The sequence below is a fragment of the Elgaria multicarinata genome, chromosome 1, assembly GCF_023053635.1.
Source record: "Elgaria multicarinata webbii isolate HBS135686 ecotype San Diego chromosome 1, rElgMul1.1.pri, whole genome shotgun sequence".
Taxonomy (NCBI): Eukaryota; Metazoa; Chordata; class Lepidosauria; order Squamata; family Anguidae; genus Elgaria; species Elgaria multicarinata.
In genome coordinates, this window is record NC_086171.1 from 18,586,487 (window position 1) to 18,603,673 (window position 17,187).

Here is a 17,187-nt window from a genome sequence, read left to right on the forward strand (position 1 = left end):
CAGCAAGGAAGAGAGACAAGGCAGCAACTGGCCAAATTAGTAACCAAAGCTATTTTAGTTTGTTTGTTTAAAAAGCAGCACCTTATTTTAGGAGATGGGCAACTTCTTTTTATGTACAAATTCAACAGAACAGATCCCCCCATTTGCTACCACTAACCTGGCATGGATCAGGCTTTAATCCACAGCATTGCAAGCTGAAATACTCTACAGAGCTATAAGACAGCAGTCAGAAATCATTACTGGAATTATTAATGTGTTTGCAAGTGCTGGACTTTATATCCATAGAAATAAGAGCTCCACTGGGAGAATGAAATTATGTATACTATAAGACAACATATATAAAGACACGACATATGATATGCTGGGGGTGAAATGAAGATTTACTTAGATTTTTCACTAGAATACTCCCAGTGCAAAATTTTCAATCACAGCAATGAACCTATGATCGCTGTTGTCATGAAAATAAGTATGAGAACAATTTATACCAATAATGGATTAAGTAGTAGAACAGTATGCTTAACCAACCACTTAAGCAATCAATTGCTTGACAAGGTAACTAACTGGACTCATCATTTTCTACAGAAGGAGATAAACCTTAGATCACTCAGCTGGGGAGAATCCATTTTCAATTCTGAACTTAGAAATCAAAAGTTGTGAATAAACCATTTCATGGTGAACAAATCATTTCATGGTGACTATCACATAAATAAATGAAAGTGAGAGACCTTACACTCTAGTAGAGTGTTCCTTTTCTGTAACATGTTCTTAACAAAACGATATGCAAACGTTTACAACCTGAGTTGAAGATTCTAATCATGATCAAATTCTAGATGTTAGAAGGTGATGACAGACTCTCAGTGAATTTGCAGTGTATAATTTAAAATATGGGAATAAGGAATGGTGAACTGAACAATAAGCACTGTGTAGTTACTTATATTCATGAATCCTAACAGAGAAAGCCATAGTATATCTTTGTATTAAAGATAGAGAATAACACAATAACCAACTTCGTGACATTCTGGCCAGTACCTAACAGGACCATTGAGCAAGTGGCCGATTCCGTTGTCCAAGTGGCTTCTTCCGCTAATTGCATTGCACAAGTGGGACCGACCACTTGCGCAACGAGATTTAGCGCTTCCTATAGGAAGCACTGAAATTAGCAGACATATTCGTTTCTGGATCGGCGCAGGTCAGTGGAACTCCCTTATGTGAGCTCTGCTGACCTGCCCCCATTCCAGAAACAAGCATTTCCTCTAGTTTCCAGTTGGCACCAAAGTACGAAATTTCTGTCGCACAAGCAGTGGATTTTGCTTGCAGAATGGAATTGGCAGGGCCGCAGCATCTCATTGGACACTGACCTACAGTTATACCACAAGTTAATAGATTTTTACATAATCCTTATGTAAGCACACTGCCTAGAAATCTCAACTTTTAGAAATTAGTCATAGTCATTTCAACTATTGCATTTCTTACCATGCCTTTTCCATCTATGGCCCCGAATTGACATGCTGGTCACTGCATTTCTTGATATTCTGGACGCAGTAGGTGTAATTTCAACCTGAATGCACTTTGTACCTTCTTTATTAGATTTTATGGCACCTTGAGGCAATGAAGCTTTTATTGCATTAGCAACCTAAGAAAGCAACAACAAAAATATGTGGGTAAGATTCTCAACAGTAACATATTATTTCAAATTAAAGCAACATTTATTCTATACCAAGCAATGCATCATTACCTGGAAAATTGTATGAGATATGACGAAAGTCAAAATAGGTTAACGATTTTACTTCCATCTGTTCAGTTATGGCTTTACTTCAGAGGATTAGTGAACAATTCAAATCAAGACCACACATCTTAAAAGCTGTTGCAGAAGCCAGCTATAATCATATTTTCCCTTTCGACTGTCTTTTAGCAACCCGCTCAAACAGTGTAGAGAAATCTTTCTTCTGACAATTTCCTGTGTGTTCTCAATCATGAAAAACTCTCAATAATGGGGAAGGGTGGGAGTTCAGATGCCACTTTAGGCTTTGGAGTTTTCCAAGACTTGGGACTACAGTTGTTCAGAGCCTTAGAGGCCATAACTCAGAGCTGTCACTGCAGCCCATCACATGCCTGGCCTTCAGTCAAGCTAACTTTGCAAATGTACATAGCACTTCCAACTCAAACCTGAAAAAGGCAAAACAGTCCCCCTACCCCTGAAGTGTGAATAGCATTGCTGCAACTGGAAGTCCTCCCAAAAATCTGCATGTAGGAGACTACTAAATAGTTCCCAGGAACAACACACCATTTGCTCCTTCCCCCAAATTCCTGAAGTACAGCAATAGTTTGTTATGTAAAACAATGGGTACTTATTGCATAAGTGTTTATGTACCTTTAGGGTGGGAGGGGTGAGGACAGGGAGAAGAAGACATGAGGGAAAGCCTATCTCTATCAGCAAAAGTTTACTTTAATGTTTCCCCTGTGAGTGGTATAGACTAGATCATAAGCTGCTCCTAATAACTTCCCGGGACTAAGTGAAGCAGCTTTACTTGAGAAAATGGAGCAAAGAGGCCCTTTTACCTACAGCAAAGCTACCTGCCTTCTTCTGTTACATGCATATAGTTATCAAGTTACTTAATACTGGATCAGGGCTAGTGACACTGGAGCACTAAGGGAGAAATAGCATTTTTACACAGTTTGAAAAGACCTTCCATTTCACTGGTATAATGCATCACTGATCTCAACAATAGTAATTCTCAAATTTTAAATACATTAAGTCAAGTTCTACGCTTTTCATTTAAGGGACTGAAATGGCCTTGATCGCTGTGCTGCACAATCTATGCCAGAAACCCGATAGGGGGAATCCATCTCTGTTGGTTCTGCTGGACCTCCTTAGACTCAGCTTTGCTCTTGGATAGCAAGGCAGCTGTGGGAAGTATGTTTGCACGACTCAGGCAAGTGCCAAAGCCTTTTCCTGAAGGAGGCAGATCTACCACAGTTATGCATGTCATAACTGCATCTGAGTGGGAGGTATGAATAGCTGAACCCAGACCAGAGAGCTCATACCAATGGTGCTGGAAGAGACTACGAATGACTTAAGACGCACTGCTTTTTTATTATTTTGTATTTTGTAACTTTTGTTAGTTTTAAGATTTTAAATTGTAAACTGCTTTGATTGCTTTGGCAGAAAAGCAATACATAAATACAGTAAACAAAACAATCTGTATTACTTGATCGCATTATTGTAAACACACTGAATGTGGAGGCTAGCTTGTAACTTCACTGCTGCAGCAACTACACTGCCTTTCCAATCACTTTCCAGACCCATTTAAAGTGCTGGTCATAATCTTGTAAGCCCCCTACACCCTATAATCAGGCTAAAGGACTGCCTACACCTACATGAAGCTGCCCATCCACTTACATAATTGGGGGAGGCCCTTCTCTGGGTCATTGCAATCAGATGTTTGGATGGTGGTGATGCAGGAGGCAGCCTTCCCTGCAGTAGAAGTTATAGAATTTCCTTGGCTGCTACCCTGCCAGGGTTTTGACACTACCTGACTTTGATTTTTTTAAGTGTCAAATTTGGTTTTTGCTCCTCTGCTTTCTCCTTTTTCTGGAATGTTTCATTGCTGCATAGCCTATAATTATTGTGTAAGATTGTTTTTAATATTTTAGTCATAAGCCACTTTGGGTAGTTCATATAAGCTGGAGAAGTGAGATATAAAATGTCTACAATAAATCAAATGTACATACTGTATAGAAGAAATTGACAAAAATACCTACCAACAGTGGTTCTGGATATAGCTCCAGTTGTGCTCTGTATAAAATATCATCCATTGCTTTACGAGCCAGATCCCATTCTCCATTATAACTATAAAGTTAACAAAATAAATAAAAACTTACTGTAAGCTGTCATGATTATTCTTTATCATTGAAGCCATGCATCTTTATTAGTAGATCAATGTTGGTGACCCATTTAGAACAGTAATAGAATGGACAAGAGCATGCATTCAAGAAATCTTAGAAGCTATTTGCAAACATTTTGATATTTAAAGAGATGAAATATTACTAATTTCTAGACATTTGATCAACTTCTGGCTATCAGTAAGCACTGCAGGGTAAGACAGAAAATATAGAATTGTCGGAGGTTGCATATTGCTAGACACACACATTTTAATCCTTCCCCCCGCCCCTCTCTCCAGTCTGAATTTTCTCCCAAGCTATTAGCTTGGGGAAGAAATACATAGTTCCTTGTGTAGTTTCCTTATGGAGCCAACAGCAGTTTGGGGGGAGATATATTTGGGGAAACCATGTGGGAAAATGAGGTTAACACTCCGTCCCACAGCATCACTTCCCCACTCTTCAAAGCAGCTGAGTGGGTCTAATTTTAAAAACTACAAAAATGTGCAAGATCCCAATCATGGTTCTCCTGCCATGTCTACTTTGGCCTTGGAATGCAAATATGCAGATTCCCCTTCTTCCCAACATGGTTTCCTAGCTATGCTCATCGAGCTGGAAACAGGTTGCTAAAAGGATAAACATTCTAGCCTATTTTATTTTGTAAGGACTGCTATTATATGAAAGAGCTTTGAACACTAGAAAGAGTGGTACTGCAGGTATTACAATAAATTAAAAGTTGATTATAATGCTATTTTCCTTTACTAAAACTTTACTTTTGAAGTAAAGACATATGGAATATTTTGTGAAAGAAGCAGAACAGTCCAGATAAATCCAAATGTACTGTTAGGTAAATGTTTGGTTATCAAAACCACAGAACATTAAAACCTTCAAGATTCTACATATCTAGGAAATGTGTTTTGTCATTTGTTTTTTTAAAGCTCTCCCTTCTACTCAGTTTTTCACACGTTCATCTACCCACACTAAAAGCAGGAAGAAGTTCATGATCTGGTCTGAATAAAAACTGTTAGTGGGTATATGAAGAAAAGCAATCACTACAAAAATAAAGCCATCACCTGATGTAAACATGATTAGGTGTGGATTCTAAGAATGGGAGGCTTTGTTTAGAATTGCAATGGTTGGGGGAGTATTCTATGGTTGAGGTCCACATTCTCTTGAGGAAAGTGGTTGGGGGCTGAATACTGATAGAGACACACCTTTTCTCTCCCTTCCCTTCCTCCCCGCCTCGATCAGAATGGAGAGGCGGGCAAGAAATAAATTTATTATCAGTCATTTGCTTTTCCATTCATACACACACACACTCATACCCAACCACCATCATCATCATATCATCAGGAGGTAGAGCAACACATATTGAAAGAAACTCTCACCTCTCACCTCCATCCTCTTTTGCACACACTCCTCTATCTACCCCCCATTCCCAACCCCACCACATTCACAACCTTCCATAAAGTTTACACCCTTTCTCCCATTCATACGCTTACCTCCATTCAACTTTCCTTCCATGCTGTAAAATGGTTCTTTTCTCCAAACCTAGTAGGCAAGGAAAGCAAGATGCTAATGGGAAACAGAGCTATCTGCTTCTCTACTAGCAGCTCACCTTCCTTTCTTTTTCTCCTAAGCCTAGCAGAGAACGAAAAGCAGTGCAGAGACAGCAAAATTCACCATTGGGAGTGGGGTGGCTTGGGGACCCACTACAGCATACCCTCGTGTGATTTAGAGAGCCAATATCAATTGCTGATAATAACCCTAAGAGGCCACCTTGGACATTTTATAGAAAGGCAGGGCATAAATGTTGAAGACTAAAGATCATTTGCAGCAGCAACTATGTGATCACTGGACCCTGGCACTGCAGTCATGTAAATAAGAATTCTGTACTATATGATATCTATCCTGAAATGTATTATGTTGTATGTACAAGACATTTACTGAACTCACAAAGCATAATAAATCCCAGTTAACATTTGCACCATAAATTCAGAGGAAATTGGAATCCTGCTGTTTATGCCTTTGTATTTCCTCACTTGTTGGCGAGGATATCCACAAACACAGATCCTAAAAGGAATAATAGGATTAGTGTTAGTATCTTTTGCTTAAATGGTTTTATCCTGTATTATAGTTATTATAATAGAGCAATTATAATAAGAATATTGTGCATTCACAAGACAAACAAAGAATCGAAAAAGAACTTAGAAATATTCTAGATGAAATAATCAGGTTGACAAAGTGTACTTAATGAGTAGTCCCATCTAAAGAGCAGTATCATACAAACCAAAAGAATGCTCTTATTTCATCAACTTTCTATTTAAGCAACTGAAATTGGCAATCCAAACAGCAAGGGTTTTAAGCAGGATTCCTGAAGAGTATATGTCCAGAATACAGTATGCTTTGACAAACTCGTTAATGCACCATTTGAAGTAGTGAGCACATCTGATTGACTCATGAAGAGCAATTATAAATATTTTTAGAGTCTAGAGCAGCAGCTAGTTAAACTTTCCTATTAATCAAATGTAGGTAACTTGTTTCAAACTCCTGTAGTGCACACTGCCAGCTTTAAGTTTAAATGGCTCATTATAAAAGTGTTTGAAGTGCATGCTCTTCTCCTGCTTTGATCAAAATAATTAGCTTTAAAAAACCAAAATGTATATACATACAGGGGTTAGAAAGGAGCAAGAGCCGTTTAAAATCTATACGCAACCCAAAAAATATTATGCATAAATCCATGCAAGTAATATTTTTAGAAAAACATTGGAAAGACTACATACGTTTAAATTATAATTTTGTTTAATTTTTATAAACGTTAACTGACATGTTTTATTAATTAATGGCCTGGTATACTAGCAAGAGACCTGTCACTATCTTCTGTAACAAGAAACCATACTTGTCCATGAAATCCAGAAATGGCTCAATCTGTTGCTTCGTCCTACTCTCCCCATTGATATTACCCTCGTACCTTAAGTCCACACTCAATTGCTGCTGTTAAATATGGGATTACAGCCAAACCAAGCTTAACACAATACGCAGACAATCAAAAAGCAAAGTACAAGAGGAAGCTAAATCCCAAAGTATTCAAGAGAAGAAGAGAAATGATTGGGCAGGAGCAGCACTATTTGCTTCAGGAGAAAGCAGGGTGTACAGCTGGAAAGAGAACTGTAAGATTATTGAAACTTTCAAGGAATATATATATTCCTATCCTATATTGAGGTAGTGTAAGATATGACCTCTTAAACTATACCTCAGCACTGAAGTTCAAGAATTCCACTTTATATTAATACCATCATCAGTTCATCAAATGCTGTCAGATGTTCATAAATACTAGGATGGACTCAAAATGAATAAACAAATTCTTAAATTGCTCAATACTACACTTCCAAAACACTAGGGTACATGTCACTGGTTTGTAAAATACTTTGTAGAATGCTCCATGCGATTGAGGAAACTGATAAAGTAAGGTCCTCAACTGCATGAGCAGAACTCTGCTTCAGACCTAGTCTGAAGGTCAAGAACTAAGGGGCAGAGGAAAATGGTTGTATAGGACTTTAGGGAACTGAATAAATGAACACACTCGCCCTCTCCCAACCATGGCCTATTCTAGTTAATAACTATGCTTTGTACCAAAGAAGCCCTTTTGCTGGCGGAAGTCTCTTCTATTCATAGAAGGGCTGTTTCCAACTTAGCAGAAAAGTGAACCTAAATCTGGAGGGGTTCCTTCATTTCTGCAAGTTTATTCACTCAAGATTGTGTTTAATTCATTCACCATTTCTTATACTGTAATGTAACATTCAGTACATTGGGCACCACTCTGTGCCATTTTCCACCTTTAAGGGAAAAATAGAGCTTTGCAGCCCAGGCAAGCAACCTCCCTTGCATGGGTCAGCAAAGGGCCATCACTCATCTGTGAGCATTACTCAAAATAAAACATTGACCAGGTTTGCATGCGCGTGGGTGGTTAATAAGCCACAGTGTTTTATTAATCCCGCTGAGATGAGTGCATGCTGCTGGATTTCCCCAGTTGGAACTGGCCCTATATTCTAGATTTTTAACATTAAAGTAAGGTGTTTTTAATTTATGCCCAATCCTACATGTGTTTCTATGTAATGTTATCCTATGTCTTCCTATACAACTTACTCCCATAGGACTGCAGCTTAAGTTTGCTATTCTCCTTTCAGCCAAGAGAAAATTACCTTGAGCAGATCTGACACAATGATTGAAGAGAAACTGCAGGCATATAGCTTAAGGCAGCATTGTAACGCAACAAAAGGAATGTCAATACTTCAAACCTGTAAAAATACAAAGAATTTTGATTAGCTGAAGAACACAAAAAAGCTGATATTCACATGGAAAATTACATATTCTGCCAACTTTATCATAACAGAAAGCCATCAATATCTAGCTTATATTTTTAAGAAATTTGTGATTATGGAATATGAAAGAATTAAGAAAGGACAGCTCACAAATGCTGAATGTTTGTTGTTTAATCTCTAGGACTGAAAGCACTGTCATGCATTTTACCTGTTTTGTGCTGTCAACATCTCTCTCTGTAAATGAGGTCCACTATACACAACCCTGGATAAGCCATGTTGAGATAGAGCACCTTCAGTAAGAGCCATTGAACCAATACTGGAAGGCTAAAGAAAACAGATACTTGAATACATCACTGAGGATAACAGTAGTAAAGAACATCTTTAAAAAATCTAAAGAATTGAATATAGACAGCAGATACTTTATTAACATAGTAGTAAAGCTAGATGTACATTTAACTGATAAATACATGGTAAGCAGCACATCTATCATGAAAACAGGGAACAGTGCTAAAACACGATTCATAAATACTATGTGCCACTTCAGTAAGAACTTAAAGCACATGGAGATGTAATGGTAGATCCCTATCAAGTAGCAATGGAGGGCAATTTAAAACCACAGGAGGGGAGCTAAACCTCCTGTTGCCTGTGCTATTCCAACTGAAGCCACCTTCAGAAAGAAAAAAAGCAGCTGTTTTTCTCCTGACAGGAATTACTTCTGGCCATGGAGCCCCATGAGGAGGAAAACAATTAAAACAAAGCAGGTGGGGAGATTCAAATTCTCCTTCCAGCTGACCCAGTGCTTCAAAATGTCATCACCTTGTCCTGTAACTTTATAGTGATTTGACAGTACACTAAATTTAGCACATGGGTCCACTGCTCTTCTACTTCAACCCTAAACATTTACTGGAGGTAAATCCAATTAATTTGTTGGAAATCATGGTCTGTTTTCAGGCCCTGAAACTCTAATCATCAATAGGCATTTGGTTCTCATAACAGCCCTTCTTAGGCATCCTAATCTCCTACACAATTGCAATACCATGAGGGAAAATGAGAATGAGAGAAAGTGAGGGTGACTGCACTAGCTTGTACCCCCCTCCACAAATTGGAGATGGATGTCTGAAGTCATGTAGAGTCTAAAACAAGCACAGTAGGATCCTTGCACACTTGCCCTCCAGCATGTGACAACAACAGAAAGGTTAGAACTAGTGATCAGGTTTGCATGACATGAGGGTGGTTAATATACAACAGGGGATAAACACCCCACACATGCCAGTCTTAATTACCTTTGCTGGGTGTTGGTGAGGGTTGGTGTTAACAAACCACCCAGAACCCATATTCTGTTGTAGGCTTACAGGGTGGTTTGTTAACCACCCCAGCCACTCACCCTCGCCGGGTTTGGACATCTTGACCACTTGTGCCCAGCAAAGGTATTTAAGGAAATTAGCTTGCACAAGCATAGGTGGTTAACAAGCCACCATGGCTTATTAACCATCCTTGTGGAGTGTGAACTGACTCAGTGGACAACTTAAACTACAACCAAAAAGCCTTAAGCACCATGGTTAAAACCGTGGTTTAAGGTGTCTTCTGAACAGGGCCAGTGTGTTCCTCTCTGTTTTTCCTCATGCTATTCCAGTTGAATGGGGGATTAGAACAACAAACTGTGCTGTTAACTATTTCTGAAAGCAAAATATTTTGTAATTTTGACAGATTCTGAATGCTTATACCTCAAAACCATTAGGACTCTAGCCACAGTAATGCTTCTAACTTTATCTTGACATAACTGTTAAGTCCTCAATATTTTCAGCCTCTAGGTACTTCACATTAAGGGTACTTTTAGACTGTTTAGAATTACTCTTAATCATCTTTCAAAAACAAATCTGGGGCCTATAAAATTACTTGTGGCTGTATAACCTTGTTATTGTTAGCTGACGTGAAAAGCTTCGGGGGAGGAGGGTGATATACATTTCGTAAATATATAGTAACTGCTTGCATTGACAAAATATGTTTAGGGTGAACATATTTATCATTATGACAAAAACAAAGGCCAGATTGTGTTCTTAGAAGAGAGGCTACAACACAACTACACATATCATATGGAAGCAGATGTGTATCTATTAAACTCACCTCATGATATACTGATGGTTTGGATAAGGATGGAATTGTAAAGCTTAATAGCCTACTGTGTCCCTGTTTGTCAACGATTTCCTGCAAAGCATAAAGAAATACAAGTTATTATCGTATGTTGCAAAATATGTTGAAAACACTGGGGTTTGGGACTAGAACTGACTTCAGAAAAGTTAATACGGCAAGATATGAACTTCCCATAACATATTAACTCTTTTTTATGTGCAAAGTTGCTGAATGGACGAATGCACAAAATGTCGCATTTACAGGGAGATATATACTTATTTTTAACATCCAGCAGACCTTAGTTTTATTCCAGTGGAAGTATCAACCAAGTAAAATCAAGCCTAATCTTGATCAATATGATCTGCTAAGAGTCCTTAATAGCACTAAAGTCTTTAATGTACATTTTAACTTAATTTAATCAGGAAATTAATATTGTTTTAATGTCACAAAAATTGGTACTTTACCATAACAGATTTAATATAAATCTTACAGAACTATTTTGTACTAAGCTGTACACATTTTCTTCATTTATAAATAGGAGTTAAAAACACCTAGAAGTCAGAACCAGTCAATTTTTGTTTAAAGGATACACATTATAAAGCCATTAACTCAGGTAATTGTTAGTCTATTTCAGCAAAACCCAATTGTCCTTGTTTAGGTGTTTTATTTATAGCAGTTTTATTTAAAGACCTAACAATGCCACATTCCCCCCCTTTTTTAAAACTAAAGGCATAAAAGGCCTGGGAGAACAAAAAGATCTTCACTTGGCACTGAAAAGACAACAACATAGGCAACAGGTGAGCCTGTCTGGGGAGGATATTCCACACCTAGGATGCCACCACTGAAAAGTCGTTCTGCGTAATAGCTACCCGTCTCAACTCCTTTGGCAGGAGCACTTGGAGGAGGGCCTCTGAGGGTGATCTTAGACTCTGGCCAGGTATATACGAAAGGAGATGAATTTACCAGAGTCTGGATAACTGTAGCTAGGCTATCTCTGTCCATTAAGGCCATCTGTGCCTTCAGTGACAACACTCACTTCAAGAGTGGCTCCAAACTATTGACCTTCATCCAGTCCAATGAATACTTCTCCTGGATTTGAAAAAGAGCTGGGTATCATCCTCATATTGGTGACACCTCAGTCTACATCTCTGGATAACCTCCCCACAACCCCCCAGCAGTTTCACATAGATGTTGAACAGCATAGGAGATAAAATAGAGTCCTGTGGCATGACACAGGGTTAACTGCCGAGGCACAGAGCAATAATCCTCCAGAACCACCTTCTGGAATCAAACATTCAAATATGAATGGAACCACTGCAACACATTACCTCCACCACCTAGCTTTAGACAGCCTAACCAGAAGGATACCATGGTCAATGGTATCAAAAGACACTGAGGGGTCCAAGAATCAACATGGTGGTATTACCCCGTCCTTCCACAGGACAGCAAAGGCAAAATCATATTATCATTCTGCTAATGACAGTATGCCACAGATAGTTAGATGTAACAGATTTAAAAGAACCTAGAGACCTCACACCATGATTTGCACTTTGTTGGAAGAGAGGTTTAATTAGTTTTTTTCAAATGTGAATACAAACCAAGTTGTAAACTCCTAGGATAAGTGCTTCTATGCAGCCACTGCTTTGTAGGTCTTTACTGGCAGAAACAGCAAGATAGCACCATATCAGTTCTGGAAGGAACTGCAGTGTGAACTGCAGTAGAAGCTCCTCGCCACTGCGATAGAATTCAAACAGCTGGTGACAGACTGGCTCCAGCAGCTGAAACAAAAGCAAGCATTAAATGTTTGTTAGTGGTTTAACACTTCACCATAAGATGTGTTTTCCTACTTTTTAAAGAGATAGAATTTGTCCATTTTCAGAAGTGGTATTACATATCAAATATTACATTAACCTCCACAAGTGTGCCTCATTTGTTTTATGCCTTATTCAAGAAGTGCAGCTGTTTCCTCAGCAGAAGAAAAAATATTCCCCTTTTCGAATTTCTGCCTTTAGTCAAAAATCAGAGCTCTAGGGAACAAAATTAAACTCCCCCTTCCTTCAATCCTGGTAATTATCAGCCCCTCAAGAGACTACTTGCTTTCTTTTAAAAGAAGAAGAAAAAAGTAGGCACATGCAAAGATGAATTTAACTTCACATCTAATTTGGCAACTAATTGTGAACAAAGGTTACTTTTTAAAAATCATGTTTCAAGCCTTTATTGCTATTATAGAAAAGTTAGAATATGCATCTATAGAACTCTAAAGCACCAAGGTCTAAAATAGGATACTCTGAAGAAAGGAATCGGATTTTGAGTGCTAAATATTTCATATTTCATATCACATCACTCTGTCCATATGAACACTTTGTTACAATAGTTATTCTAGTCCCAATTATAATTTACCTACCTCACTCTGTGGGTCCTGAATAACTTTATAGAGAGATGAAACCAGAGAACTCTTGTCTTTCAGATTTTTAGCGTAGCTCAGTATAGATGCTTCTGGCACTGTCTAACAAAAACATTAAACATACATTGTTAGTCAATACACAATGTTGGGGGAAATGTAAGAAAGCCCACTAAATACATTTTCTTAACTTTAACATTTTTAAACAGTTATAAAACCACCAATATCCCTAACAAATTTATGGAATTTATATGATGATTTTACAGTATGTGAATCTCTGGACAAGTTCGCATAACACACTAAGCCACCCTGGCAAACAAGCCATGCAGTGAGGATTGTTCACAGAACAACCCACAACACTCCTGACAAATGATCAGGCCTGCTGAGGCTTGTATTCCCCCACCTTTCCTTCCCCAGTACTCCTCACCGCTCTGGCACATATCACAGCTGCCTTTGCCACAGAATCCATATCCTGTGATCCCTCACTCCATCAGCAACCTTTTTTTTTATTGGTCCGCTGTGTGTTCTGCTTTTGCCAGCTCCTGTCTAAACATTTTTCAGTTTCACCACCACCACGTCTACCACCCCACCATGTCTGCTGGTACTTGCCTATGCTTCTCCTTTCTAAATGACAGCTGTAAAACTTTTCATATATATATATTTTTTAAAAAATTACAGTTTTTATTACCGCAATGTTTCCCCCCCCCCCCCCATGCAGTTTCTTTCAGCCAATCCTCCCCTCTCTGAAGTGGTCTTGGTCTGTCTTACCCCCTCTCCCCACTGCACTCTTTGACTCCCCAGGAGCCAGTTTGTTGCTACAGGCCCACTCCACACATTCCCACCCTGCCAAGTAGTTTTCCTACTGAAGCCTATGGGTGTGGAGCCTCCCTCCCTCCCCACCCCTATCAGCTGACTTTTCCTAAAAGAAAACCCCACAGTGTTTAAACTCCAAAGAACTATATATTAGAATCCCAAACAGAATATACTAGTTTGCTGCTGAATCAGCAGATGTTCAACAGGAACTGCACAGCAAGGGCAGAAGTTCCATTCCCACTTCTCATCCGTGGTTGCAAGCACAACTGGGGTAGGGAGAACGCTACAGCCCACATGACTGCATAGCTGAGTATACTCCCAAGAATGGGACCCAGCAGAAAACCCAACAAGAGTAAAAAAATAAATAAAAAAATAAAAGTATTTCAGTGCACATTGTTTTTTTTATTTTTTTATTTTGCCTTTCCGTTTTGTAGAACACAACTGACAATTTATGTTTGTGAAAACTAGACTCTCATTCTTCTACAGTTCCTGTGACTATATCCAATGTTTTGCTATATTGCTTTTATTTCTATTTTAACTTTTTTCCAAGCTGCTTTGAGAGCTACTCATTGAAAAGCAACATATAAATCATAATGTAATATAATCTTATCAGAATACCAAGCCTGTAATTCAAATCAACATTCAGTTATTTATCCTTTACAAATTTGCTGTTATTTTGGGTTTTAGCCCATTTATATTCCAGGATCTAATATTTGCAGCAGAATGGTAATTATTAACAGATCTCTATTTTGTTGTATTTATATCCCACCTTTCCTTCCATTTTATTGTTAGTGTTAAGAGGACGGAGAACATAATTAACCCTCAAATAGAGATGTGAAGGCGGGGGGGGGGGGAATTGAGGATAGAATGGTTCCCCACCCACCACCACTGAGGGCCATTTTTGTTTGTTTCTGGAAAAATGTAACAGTTTTGGATTACGACTTATTTTCTTTTAGAACTGAAGACAAATTATTTATATATTGTTACCCAGCCTTTATTCCCCTCAAAATGATTTATAAAGCCTATGTTATAAGAACACTTTTATAGAAAGACTAGAGATTAAAATGTCTGGAAATAATTAAGCCATGAGGAGAAAAAATGTTTTTTTGATCCTCTCTGTAAGATTCTTGGCATATTTCTTTCATTCCTTATACTTTAGATCAATACTTGTTAATATTTTACTGATAAACCTTTAGGCTTAGTTCCCCAACATGTGAGTAGAGTCACCATTGTGCATTCCTGACAGTAAATGTGCATTCTTGACATTTTGGTTTTTCTTCTATAGAGCCTTATGTTTCCACTGCTGTAGCAGTCATTTAGTGTAGGTCTAACCTATACAGACAATTACAAATTTACTGAGCTTACTTTTAGAGGTTTAATAATAATAATTTTATGAGCAAACTAAATTATACAGAAATTAACTTTAGGAACCAAAGGCTGCTTCATTTTCCTAAAGCAGCCTTCCCCAACCTGGTGCCAACTGGATGTTTTGTACTACAGTGCCCAACATTCCCAACCATTGGCCCTGTGCCTGAGACTGATGGAGCAGAAGTTCAAAATATCTGAAGGGCACCAGATTGGGGAAGGCTGCCTTAAAGCAACAACGACTTTAGATCAGATCTGTAAAGAGCGCTAAAAAATGTATGCATTAATTATTTTTCAAAATTCCAATTTTTCCAAAACAACAACAAAAACAGTCGCTTTCCGTGCTTGAAACTTTACATCTCTACCCTCATAACAATTCTGTAGAGGTAAAATAGGCCAACTGTGTGTGCGATTGGTCTAGCCCAAGGTCACCCAATGTATCTCATAACTGAGTAAGGAACTTGAACCTGGTTCTCCCAGTTCTGATCCTACACTATACTGACACCATGCTAGCTATCCTCCCAGTAGTACCAGCATTTAATTCTAGATCATCAATATGTATTTTTAAGAACCACATTACCTTGAATTCTGATAACCATTCTTCTACAATTCCTGTGTCCACAGCCAACATCTTCCAACATTTGTTCTGAAATCTTCAGCCTTAAGATTTGGGGGGAAATGTATAAGTGTTTATTTTCCAATACATTTGCTTTCTGCAAAACTAGAAAGACTGAAGGGTAGATATATAGCATTATACTGAAAGTGTTTTCTCTATTCCTAGTTATGGGAGATGGGAGACACAGGGGCATCCCAATAAACGAGCGTACTTGTATTTGTGGTCGCCCTGAGCCAGAAGACCTTGTCCATTATATTTTGCACTGTCCACTATACAATGACCCAAGGGAACAATTTGTGACACCCTTACTTGAAAACTGTTCTTGCCAGAGCCCACGGAAAGTGATTTTTTAACCTCCTATTGGATATGGATCAATATGTGACTTGGCGTGTAGCTCTGTTTGCCACAGCTGCCAAAAAGATCAGAAAGAAATACACTGCAAAGATAGCCATCAATTGTAAAGGAGATGATTGCATTTGACCATATCTGAATTACATCATATCACTTACTGATCACCTATGACAAACTATTTTATACTTTTAAATTTTGTATATCATTGTGTTATATGCATTACGTCCGTATGTATTATGTTTAACTTCTGTAAATTCTGTGTCTTTCCAGATTTGCTGATGATTGTACTGTTGTTGTTGTTGTTTGCTCTATGCAAAGGCCATTGGCCAAAAGCAATAAACTTGACAGACGGACTGACTGACTATTCCTAGTTATGTGTAAATCAATGCAACTCCCCTCTCATCAGATGAAGAAGTGTCAAAACAGCCAAGTAGGACAAACCTATAGCTAACTTTAGAGAAGCAATTGTCCAGCCTAAGCACATTTTCTTCAAAGTATTCTTCAAAATGTTTAGGAGGACACCAGCATCCATTCACCAATATATCAAGTCATATACTCAGAAATAAAGATATTCCCCTTACATGTGCCAATAGTAGGATTATTGTGGTATTTCTAGATCAATAAGCATCACGACTAATAACTCTGCCTCTTGAGCCAGCAAGGTTAATCATGCATGTCGGTACTGCTATCTGCTACTAGTCAAAATCTTAAGTCCACATACCATTAAACTGGATTTCAAAAAATACATTCCCATTGTCTAGAAGGAAAGAAGATTAACATTTGGCAACACTACCACCGCTTTTTATTTTCTATGTACGAAGGGACAACCTAGGATTCTAAAAAAATTGAATGATCACAGGCTGGATACAAATGCTTTTGCCGATAGCTATATATTGTCCAATATATAGACAAATCGCATTACTGATGCATGCCTGACAACCCCCTTCAAATATAAGTGCAACCTCTTGACCAGCCTTTTTCTCATGAAGACATAGGATGAAAGCAAGAGTCCATGTTTATTTGGACAATTAAACAGATACGCTAGTTTTCCTTCTCTTAGAAGCTGGATTTGGAAACATCCACATCAACAGATCTAGTCTGCAAGAACTTCTCGTTTTCATCCTTGCTCACAGAGAAACCCTGAGAGGAAGTAGATAGTTTGGGGAGCTCAGGAGGCTGGATGTGAGAAGGAGTAACAAAGAACATCTCTACAAATGGAAAAAATATGTCCTATACAGTAAAGTGAATTTTCTGAATGCTAAAAGAAAATGGAACGGTGTAGTTGTTGTAGTGGATGTGGACACAGAAAT

At 38.3% G+C, this 17,187-nt stretch overlaps 1 protein-coding gene across 3 annotated transcripts in view; it reads right to left on the reverse strand.

The window, feature by feature from the left end:
- HYCC1 (hyccin PI4KA lipid kinase complex subunit 1) overlaps positions 1–17,187 on the reverse strand; it is a 36,609-nt gene that overhangs the window by 8,316 nt on the left and 11,106 nt on the right. For all 3 annotated transcript variants that reach the window (XM_063123840.1, XM_063123862.1, XM_063123851.1), the window contains exons 2-10: positions 15,491–15,570; positions 12,736–12,837; positions 11,930–12,109; positions 10,326–10,406; positions 8,410–8,525; positions 8,082–8,177; positions 5,836–5,952; positions 3,763–3,850; positions 1,474–1,633 (exon numbers count right to left, since the gene is read on the reverse strand). In XM_063123840.1, the coding sequence (XP_062979910.1) occupies positions 1,474–1,633; positions 3,763–3,850; positions 5,836–5,952; positions 8,082–8,177; positions 8,410–8,525; positions 10,326–10,406; positions 11,930–12,109; positions 12,736–12,837; positions 15,491–15,541 (991 nt within the window). In that variant the 5' untranslated portion in view covers positions 15,542–15,570. The remainder of the gene's footprint in view (positions 1–1,473; positions 1,634–3,762; positions 3,851–5,835; positions 5,953–8,081; positions 8,178–8,409; positions 8,526–10,325; positions 10,407–11,929; positions 12,110–12,735; positions 12,838–15,490; positions 15,571–17,187) is intronic.